An 11,276-nucleotide genomic window follows, 5' to 3' on the forward strand; every position below is an offset into this window, starting at 1 on the left:
TCAGTAATGGACATCTTTTGTCCACACTGACACCTCTTGAACCCACTTTTCATCTTTTCTGACATTGCTAAGAAAAGAAAAAAAATTTACAACTACCAAAAAACCAGTCTAAAGTATATAATATAAAAGTTTAGCAAAACACACCACAGCACACTAATATATTGAAATAAACAGAAAAAAGATTAATTTTCTTCAAAGAATTGTTAAAGACAAAAAAATGGCCTAAGGCCCTTACTAACTTTTAAAGGTAAAAATCTACCTAACTAGTTCACACAACTATCTATCTATATATATATATATATATATATATATATATATATATATATATATATATATATATATATATAAGCTATTAAATATATGAAAAAATATCACTAAAATAGTAAAAAAATTGTACTGGCCCGAGCCTCACGAAGTGATCTGCTGCTAGCGGCAAACTAGATCTGAGGGTTAACACCGGAGGATCATGGGATATTACTGTGCCTCGAGCTTTCTTGAAGATGCGAGCTAGTGATGCGGCCGACTCGGAGCCGAGGATCGGCTCCGAACCCAGTGTGTAAGAACAAACGGCGAGATTGAACAATTTCACATCAGGTGCTTACTTTACCACTGATTCTACTTAGGTGAGGGCGTTCAAAGAGTGTTGAGTCATTCATAGCAAAGGCTAAGCAAGACTACCCCTCAGCAGCCTGTGCAACACTGAATAGGAAGATATGGATAAGTTCTGAGACCAGAAATCTTTTTTGGTAAGGAAAATTGAGGTTTCTTGAGTTAGTTTAGGTGTCTAGCAAGGTAAATGCTAAAAGTGGCATTACATTTAATGACTGGACTAACAAGGGAGGAATAAAGAGGGATTATGCATTCTTTGGACCTTGAAGAGAAACCAAAAGGATAAGTTGCATTTCCTGGCACTCAGGGCAAACCAATGAATAACAAACCAAAATATATAGAATTTGAGTGATTTGGTAATTGCATCATGCTTGCAAACATCAACAAGCTTGGTTAGCCACAGTCCCTTGATATCAAATTTCAGGTCAGAAAAATATACACCAAAGGGGCAGACACCCAGGATAGAACCCTACAGGACACTACCATTAATATTCTTCTGTCAAAATCAAATCCAAACATTAACGGCATGGATTATGTCAGACAGTGATTCTGTTAATAACAGGGAAAAGGCATTCACAACGTCCAGGTAAGTAGTGTGTACTGTACGCTCTTTATCCAGTAACCCTTTTGGAGAACTCATTCAGGTTCAGCAGGCATGATCTGCCTTTTACAAAGCTAAACTGGTGTATATCCAAGCATTTAAGATCACCTATGCTGTTATTAGTTCAGCTGTAACACAATCCAAAGCCTTGCAAATAATGCCAATGAGACTAAGAGGCCTATAATTCCCTGGGTCCCTAGAGGAACCACATTTAAGTAAAGACACCACAACAGCTGTTCTCCAAACCACACGGATGTAAGCAGTGCTGAGACTCAGATGTAAGAGGTGACTGAGGGAAATTTCTAAGTGAGGCAAGGTGCTTCTCAGTAGACATCCAAAGAAATTGTCAAGACCCATGGAACTGATATTATTAATTTTGGAAAGTGCCTAGTTGGCTTGGTCAAGAGACATTGGGGATGTGTGAAAGCCAATGCAGGGTGCAGAGGTGATGGTGGGTGGGTGGGGAGAAGTTGGAAGGCAATCTTCCTGCAAGAATATCATTAATCTTCATGGGGTCAAAAAAGTAGGTACTATTATTGATGGGTTCCCTATTACGTGATCGAAGTTTTCAAACTTCGAACATGACAATATCGAACTTGTCTGTTCGAAGTTTCAAAACTTTGAACACGGGAAAAAAAAGAAGCAAGAGTAAACTAACTGTTGCAAGCAGGGGCAAGTCCAACAACAGAACTATAGTGTGGTCTCGGAGTTGGTATATTTAAAGAGCGGGGTGTGTGGGGGATGCAGGGGGGCTTGCTCCCCTGCTTGCAACAGTTAGTCTACTGTTGCAACTTTTATTTATTTTTTTCTTTGTTCGAACTTCAGCAAGTTCGACTATGTTTACGACCATATAGGGTTTGAACTTGTTGAAATTCGATAACGTAACAGGAACCTATTAGAGATAACTTCAGTATAGAATTGCTGTTTATTTCTAAACTTCTCCATTTTTTGTAGAGTTTGTTGATATGGGTGTTATGCCGTACAGGTTTAGTTTTAAGCTTACTATTACACTTATGCTGGATGGGTTCAGATTCCTCAATACATTTATCCAAGAGGGTATAAAATTCAGATGAGTATGCAGCAGCTTCAGGTACAAGGTGTGTTGGGGAGCTAAAACATTTGTTTAAGAAAGGTCTACTTGGGGAAGAACCTAAGAGTTCCTAGACATGACCATGCTCAAACAACAAATGTCTTTATCTATAATCCTGTAAGATGGAGCAAAAACTGACAACTGTCCTCCCATATGCAGTCCCTAGTGGTAGTCAAGACTACTGGGATACCCCTTGCAAAGTCTTTCTCCTGGAAGGCTCAGCAGGGGGATCCACACAAAACGTATATACTCTCCTTGTCCCATGAGTGGGATTCTTCTTCCTCTTCAGAAAACTGGCTGAGAGACGCCATAAACAGCTTGCACATCCCAGATGCTGCTGCCTCAGACAAAGCATCAGTAAAGGTTACACAGTGTTCTAGATGATCAAGCATATGGATTTCAGTGTGCTGGAAGCCCAGAACTCATCCCCAGTGGTGGCTGTTTAGGGAGGGGGTGTCAACATCATCGTCAAGAAAAATCACACTGTGTAAAAATAAGGAGATTGGATGTTTTAGTGATGTCTGGCCTCCTGATTTGTCACTCTATTCCTGTGCTCCCAGGATACTACAAGGGACGTCCCTACTGATCTTCTCAGTGTCTAGACTTTAACTCTGATATCTTGTCAGAGGCACTAAGCCCATGTTGTGTGTTTCTCACAAACAGTAATGTTAACAAGTGCCTTTAATCGTCAGTGTATTTACTTGTTTCAGCTTTGTCCTTGTATTTGTTTATGTAACCCTGTTCTTGGAGCTTTTCTCCCTGGGCCTCCACTGAAAATGGACATGTATCCAGTTGGACTAGCCCGGTCAACAAATGTAAAATAAATAAATAAATAAATAAAAATAAACAAGTGGTCCTTGCTGGGGATCTCATGACTACAGGAAAATTTGGAGGTGTGAAGGCCGTGCCCTGGTCCAGCAATCAAGGAGCCTCAATCCTCACCAATAACACCATTAAGGGGCATCTTATATAGGAGGAAAGGATAACAAATACACACAGTAAAGAGCAATTTCCCTTAAGAGCACACAGAGATCACAGTCAGTCCGGGGTTGGTCGCTCCCTTGCTCTCCAGGTCCCCAATAAGACTCCCCACTGGTACAGCTATAGGGTCCAGATCTCAGCCTAGTGGGCAAGCTAAAACCTCCAACAACCCCCTCTGTCCAACCAGTGCTTTGTGTCCCTCCTCAAGTAGCTCAAACACACACACACACACACACACTTTGAGAAGAGTTTATACAACCACACAGACACTCCTGGGGAAGGCTGGCACAGGTTCTCCAGCTGTGCTCCTTTTTCCCAGACTATATGGTAGTACTAGCTGCCACCACCCACTAATATTTATGAGCTACTCAAAGGCCCTTAAAAGGGTGCCCAATTATTACTGTGGAATATTATTATCCAATTGGTAGTACAGCCTAGGGCTAAAGCTATTGACGTGGCTTTGTACAATTTTACCAAAGGCATGTAAGTACTCTAAAGAGCTTAAATTATCTATACAAAAACAGCCACAGTTGGAAGGGTTTAAAAATATTTAATAACAAATAGTCAAAACACAAGACCATACTTTTTACTACACAGTGCTAGTCAAGAGTTCAGAGATCACAGAGAAATACTTAAAATAATTCAGTAGTACAGTTCTAACATGACAGAAAAACACAGTCTAATCTTTCTAGTTTCTAGTTATTTCTAAGAGAAAACACAAGTCTAAGATAAACTTACATATAGAGCAAGACAGTGCTGGTGAGTTGGATGGTCAAGACACAAATGCTTAATGCTCTCGGAGTCTCTGTTTTTAAAATCACATGCCTGGTTCACATCATTCTTTACACTTCCCTGGGTTACATTACATCATTCTTCACACTTCCCTGGGTTCCCAGGTTAACAGAAACAACATTTACATTCTTCACCTCTGGGCAGAAATCAGAGCAATAAAGGATATTTATGCATGCAAATTCTGGCCATTAACTCTGGCCTTAAAACAACAGGCAGAATGCCCCACTCTAGACTCACTGGCTCCGAGTCCTAACATCAAAGGGTCACAACATGCTTTCTTGGTCAGTAGAGTGCACTGTTACATTTTTTTCCTAGTTCCACATGTAACACTATTTTTACCATTTAAGACAACAAGCCTGTGGTTTACATTAATATTTACAGATGACAGAATTATCTCCAAAATTCTGTCTGGCTAGGCTGGCAGCCTTCACCCAATCTTCACAGGAGGGTTGAAGCTTCTTCAGCATCAAGGACTGGAATCATCCTGTATTATACACTAGGATTGAGAACCAAACTGCGAGTGACACCAGAAAGAAATAAAGACCAGAATGATAAGAAATTCCCTTCTAGACTGGTATGTGACATAATGCGATCCAGCAGGAAGCAAGCACACCTCTAAGAGCAACTGCTAGAGAATTTCATGCTGTGACTGGGAACTCAGAGGAGGAAATTCCAACAGCTGCCCAATTTGTAAAGTCTCTGATGTCAAGTAAGAGTGTTACTTTCGTAGTGCACACTCCTCAGTATGTAAGTAAGCAATAAATTGAAAGAAGGCAGACAATGAAAGGGGTGTCAGATAGGTTGTTGATTGATGGAGTAAATGACTGTGAATTTTGGCTGATTGTTCTGCCCACTTGAATGCTAAGATTTTGCTTGTAGAGAGAGCACTGAATCTTTACATGTAAGGTAAGTGTGCGTTTGAGATAGAAACTATTACAAATTCTGAAGGTTTTGGCATTAGGGTATAGGAGTGCTTGTGCAAGTGTAGGAGTTTTAAAGTTAGAGTTAAGTGAAGGAATAGCTTTAGTGTAGTTTGTTTGTCTTGGTCCGTGTTTGTGTGTCCAAGCTATGTAGATCAGTGCCTGTGTTAAAGAATTTTTTTTTCTAAAGACAAGGTGCAGGGATAGGGTTAGGGTTAGCATGTACTAGTAAGCTGGAGAACCCTCCCCCGCCCACCTTCCTAATAAATGCTAACTCCTTCTCTGCCCCCAACCCTAAACTCTGCAACTTACCTCTAAAAAATCCTATCCATAGTACTGACACTATTCAGACAAACAAGCTAAATGTGCCCTGGTGTTTTGGAATTCTGATTGCAAAAGGAAACTGCGTGTTTCCTTTCACAATAGATTCAATGTTTCTGAGTTCTTCAATATTTTGAATTTTGGAATGCTGGCATCCATGATTTCAGTTTTTATGCCTCTGCATTCAGATAATTCAACATATACTCATTAAAACATAATGGTGTGTTAAAACAGTACCAACATATGAATACCATTATCCCCAACAGCAATATTACAGCTCTTTAATGTACATCCTACAGTGGACTGTTAACTCTATATACAGAATATATTTCATAAAGTCAAAATTATCTTCAATATGTACACATGCTCAGTTTTATGTAAACATTTTTCAATCTACGGCAGATTAATTACAGCCGCAGTAAGGATATAGGACAAAACAACAACTGTCAACTTATAGGCATGGGAAAGTTCATTAGCTGTTCACTGTCTTCGAATGCCACTAACCAAGATTTCTGATCACAACAAACTTGTTCCCAGGCTTATTTGCTGCTACAGTACTTAAGCTGTTTACTGGCTGAGACGAACAGAAGAAATAAAGCTATTAACCTCTAAACAAATAAAAATAGTGGAGCTCAAGATGAATGAAAATTTTACTTGCTTTTTTAACAGCTTTCACAAAACTGTGAATTTGGAAATGTAACTAAAATACCATATACAGTTTAGTGGCCTGAAATTCATAGTGATCATAGGTTTTTGTCCCAAAACACTGTCTGGGTAAGTGACTTGCTCAAGGTCAGACAGTGAGCAAATGAAAGCTGAGAGAAACAAACCCTGTACCACAGGAAGCAGCTCATTAACAATGCACAGTTTTACTTCTCAGCACCAACTGCCAAACTCCCAAGCATGCCCCTGCAAGAAATTCAGAACCAAGTTTAGGTGGGGGGCTGTGCCCAGACAGAATGTGTTACAAAAACAATAAAATGGTTCAACTTGCATTTTTTTCTTGTACTTTTAGAAACACTGTCCAAGAAACAAATACTCCACCTACAGAAAAACCTAAGGAAATATAGCTAGTCTGAATGAGGAATTAAAACCGAAGAGAAAGCAAAAAATACAGAACCCAGAAGACAGATTGTGGAGGAGGAGATTTGAAACCACAACCCTTTTACAAGTTTTTAGGGAAGAAGGGAAGGTCAGTAATAAGTGAAGATTGTAACCAGTCCTGCTGCAGTAACATACTGTGTAGAGACCATAAAAACTCGTGCAAAGTAAAATCTTCTTAGATCAAAGCACAGCACATGCAGGAGTATGTTAACTAACATTTCAGGCCAGTTTATGCTTACCAGTAGAACATGGAAGATTCAGCAGTAGGGCACACATCAAAATGAGTCTTACATGAGCAGAATTCGGTGCAGACACCACAAAAAGTGGAGCAGAGCACTCCAAGCTTAACAGCAGAAAAGGCTCTTTTAGATCAAAGAGGAGATCATGCGCATGTAACAACTAATGATTCAATGATACATACATATGTCACCTGTGGACGGTAGATGATACAGAAATAGGTCTCACAGCAAATATCCCTTTGCTTCACAGTAGGACTGTAAATGGTGATCTCATCACCAAAGCTGTCAGGTCAACAGGGAAACTAACTGCTAGACTAGGCAAGGCAACTGTATTGAGGTAAGCTGGGAAAGAGGAAGTGTGTCATATAAAAGCATCTACCTTGAACTCAGGAATATGAAACAGAGACATCCGTAGAAGAAAAGTGTGGTGAGTACTGTAGCCAAACTTTGAAAGAGGCCTGAGCTAATAAAAGGATTCCTGCAGATGTATTCAGAAAGGAGAATGAGGCCTTTTAAAAAAAACTAATGAAATAAATCTTTATAGCAGTCATGCCTCCATTCTCTGAAGCACCCAAATGCTGCAGCCTGAACTACTGCTATAACTCCTACCATCAAGTGTCAAAAAAGAGAAGAATGCAGTTGGTAGTTTCAAGGTCCCAAAACTTTCAGAATGCCCCAGCTACCTCTGTAAAGTTATCTCTGACGGTCTTCCTCTGAATGTCAGGATGTAGAGGTAGCAGAGTGCTCAGCATGTGAGCTTAAGGGCTCCCACAACAGGGAAAAAAGAAAACATAGATAAGACTACGTCACTATGTTAATCCTAAGAACTGCTCATCTACACAAAGAAAGTGAAACCATTCTCACCTACCTACAGTTGTGCAGAAAAAGGGTGAAAGTGGACTGTGATATTCCAAAGCCTAGAGCATGCAATGTGCCTCCAAATGTTTGAGGCACCATTGATTAAGTCATCCACAGAGGTAAATTGAGAAGCAAAACTTTGACAGGAGATCACTGCAGTGAAAAATGGAGCCAATGACCCAGACGTCACCACACTTAGTGACATACAGTCCCAACCATGGCATCATCCTAGAACTTCATTCAGAGTCCTGACCCTAAAACACGTGCAGATATGTAAGTACTGGTACAGGTAGTGCTGGAGGTCAGTGTCTCCAGAACATCTAAAGTATCAGACATACTTATTCAGAAGAAACCAATCTGGATCCTGGTGAGTAATATATGTGGTTACTTAAAATGTCTGTGCAGTCACCAGAAGATAAAAATGCACCAATCAAAATGGGCACTGCCTAGACCCCTAAGGATGTGACACTAAGAAAAGATTTTGTAGGGGTTACCACATGAGAAAGACATAAAAAAGAATCAGATGGCCTTTCAGAGAGACATTCCAGATTTCATCATCAAGCCATCCCCTTCCCAAATACCACCACAACCAAAGTATCTGATCCAAAGCTTGAAATACAAAGCAGACTCACTGCTGAACATTTAACCTCTGAATATTCAATGATTTTCACCTATCCAAGGGAAGCACTTGATCCATATAACTCTCAAATAAGATTCTACAGCACTCAATTCTGTGAAATGCAGACTCACAATGTCTCTATAATATGTTAGCAAGGAGGAGGTTACACTTCGAGCTGCTCATCCTACTCTTACCTTTCTGTGACTTAGGGTCTGGCTCCTTAATGAAGCAGTGTCTTCCCTGTTTAATGCATGTGTTCTAAGAGCAGACACACTCAAGAAACATCAGGTGCTACTGTCTAAACTACAACCTACACTTCAGAAGAGCAGGGTTATACAGGTCATTCACAAAAGTCAAAACTTCCACACCTGCTTTCTAATCATTAGGAGTGCATCATGACTTGGATTGGAAAACAGAGAAGGAAAAACTCTCAGAAACAAAATTCAAGACAGCCGAGGATTAGACCAAAACAAGGAAATATGTCTCTTCCTTTGTCTTGCTACAAAAAAAGGAGTCTATACTTATAGTAGGTTTTATACAGGTGAGCAAACTACATTAAACTCTTCAGTAAAAGCAGCTTCTGAAACAGAATTATACTCAGATAAGCAAACTAAGGTAATCTCCCAGCCACACACACAACACTTGTACAAAGTAATGTTCTTTATTCATCTAAGCAAAGCAAAATTGGGCTGCTGACGGCACCCAACTGTCAAAAATGTGAGTATCTCTAAAAGGGAGGATGCAGCAGGTAATAGGTGCTGCTTCTAAAGGGCATTATTCCATCTTCTTAAAAAGCTTAACTCAGTTGCAGATATAATACTGCTACAACAGTTGCCATAAATTAAGAAGACTAACACCAAAAGTGTTGATTTTCAAGTAGCAAACACTTTTTACAACAAGCTGTACATTACACTTCAATTGATTCTTTTAGCACTTGTAGAACATACCTGCTGGGAAAAATGTAGTAGGCTGTTGTAACTGTGCATTGGCTAGAGCCTGCTGGTAGTGCAAAACACTAGGATTAAAAATTGTGCTGGCACCATTGCTTTTTTCAAGGGCTGGTCTCTTTGGTAAAGGATGAAGAACACCAGGTGGAAAGGTCTGTAAATGAGGAAGTTTGTAAGAGTGGTATAATGAAATAAAACTAAAAAGGTACAGTACAAATAAAATACACTGAATGCTTTGCCATGCATTTAAACCAAAAACTGTAGCAATGTAGCATGAAAGATGTATACTGAATGCAAAAGCATGTGTTCTTCAAACTAATATCTGAAGAAGGCTAGCAGAAGCAAAGGTCTTAAACAGAAAACAGAAATGATTTTGCACTAAGAATGCTTAAAGCTGATTTAAGGGAAAAGGAAGTGCAATACAAATTACACTGCTGGCAAACATTTTTTCTTTTGAGCCATAAAATTGGAGTATTCAGAAATAACGAAACAATGCTGCTGTGCATAAACAACTGAAATTCAGATATTTTGAAAATGTCTCTCTGTCAGTGCAGATACTGCATCTAATATACTTTATACTATGTATGAAAAATGAGATAATTAAGTATGATAATGACAATACTTCATATATAAAATCACATAAGAATTACTGTTATGTGAAGCAGTAAACAGGTTTAATTCATTACTGTTTTGAAAAGCTACATGCAAAGCAAAAGGTGAAAGGTCAAAGTACCAGGTCTACAGTTGCCTCGAGAGGTCGCTTCATTGCTTTGGCAGTCGACTGAGTCTTTAAATAACAGGCAGCGAGCACATGATGGCAGTGGGCCAATGGGATTCAAGCGTATTAACATACAGGTAAACAGCAAGCAGAGGTGCATCATGGGAACAGCATTGCATTGTGGATAGGTGAGAAGGAAAAAACAAAATATTCTGAATGCAGTTTACAACATATAAAACACTAGGCATGCACAAATAAAAAATTTTTACAACAAAATAAATTACATAATTTTGATTAGTACTAAAGCAAAAAAGCATCTACTATACCTTAGTTAAAAGCATATAAAAGAATAAAATACAGATGTTTGTAATTCAGCAAAATTACAAATAGCAGCCTGCAGAGACTGTTAAGCATCACATACATTTATTAGAACAGCATGTTGAAATGTCCATTGCTTTCCAACTTAGTCATATTTTTCATGGTTGTTATGAAAAATTTCAGGTCATGTGTCAGGTCATTGAGCCAATTTTAAACGTTAAAATAGAGAAATAGCTATCCATCTGTACAGACAGATAAATATATGTAAGTATAAAATTTATACTAGCATAACTTATAAGATTGTGTGGTCGGCTCATGGCAAGTCAGTGAAGCAGGCAGAAGACTGTTCTGAAACAAAAAACTGTATCAGAATTTCCAGCCAAGGAATGTGACACATTCCCACAGTTCAGTGAGCAAAAAAATTGGAAATACTGCCAACGCTACTTTATAAACCAAAGCTATGAAAAACTATGAAGCTGCAACACAACTGCTTTACTCTAGAAACATGCTTCACATCCCCCCTTTCCCTGAAATAGTGTGTGGGTTTTGTTTGATGTGCGATTTGGAATTCCATATTGATTATTTTCCATTTCTACTGCAGATTTTGTCAAAGAAGCTCCCTACTGCAAGAAACGTAAACAGCACTGCAGATGTTACAGCAAATGTTTTTACTTAAGGTTTATAATGATAAGTCTTGACTTGAAATGCACAGTGATGTAGCAATATATTAAAATAGAGCACTCCCAAATCAGTTATCTACATCACAGAATATGCAACTACCTAAATAACAGTGAGTTATGTTTTAACAAAATAAATTTAGTAAAAATGCAGAGTACTGAAAGTAATAAAACTGCTATGATGACAATTCACTACATTAGCATTTTTGGTTCAGGCATACAAGACAAAAACTCCCTTTTGTTCCACTTTTGTTTGCAGAAGACTAAAGAAAAACCTAAGATCAGAGACCTGATGCATCATAAAGTCTTACTGGACCTCTAAATGACATGCAAAGCTTTGAACATGGCTGAAACTGCCTTTGAAAGTGTTCATTCCAGAAGCTCAACTACTACATACTCAGGACAATAACACCATCTTAACTATTAATTTCAATAAGAAAAGTAATTATAAGGAGTCAGTCATAACCTATCTAATGTAATAC

The 11,276-nt window shown here is 38.8% G+C and overlaps 1 protein-coding gene across 20 annotated transcripts in view; it reads right to left on the reverse strand.

Moving 5' to 3' along the window:
- The window catches only part of MBNL2 (muscleblind like splicing regulator 2), a 1,807,613-nt gene that overhangs the window by 297,751 nt on the left and 1,498,586 nt on the right, over positions 1 to 11,276 (reverse strand). For 17 of the 20 annotated variants that reach the window (XM_044072965.1, XM_044072976.1, XM_044072967.1 and 14 more), the window contains 2 exons: positions 9,815 to 9,868; positions 9,082 to 9,235 (listed from right to left, as the gene is read on the reverse strand). In XM_044072965.1, the coding sequence (XP_043928900.1) occupies positions 9,082 to 9,235; positions 9,815 to 9,868 (208 nt within the window). The remainder of the gene's footprint in view (positions 1 to 9,081; positions 9,236 to 9,814; positions 9,869 to 11,276) is intronic. The other 3 variants (XM_044072969.1, XM_044072980.1, XM_044072981.1) reach the window with 1 other exon arrangement.

The sequence above is a fragment of the Protopterus annectens genome, chromosome 5.part1 (genome assembly GCF_019279795.1).
Source record: "Protopterus annectens isolate FY-2018-M chromosome 5.part1, PAN1.0, whole genome shotgun sequence".
Classification (NCBI taxonomy): domain Eukaryota; kingdom Metazoa; phylum Chordata; order Ceratodontiformes; family Protopteridae; genus Protopterus; species Protopterus annectens.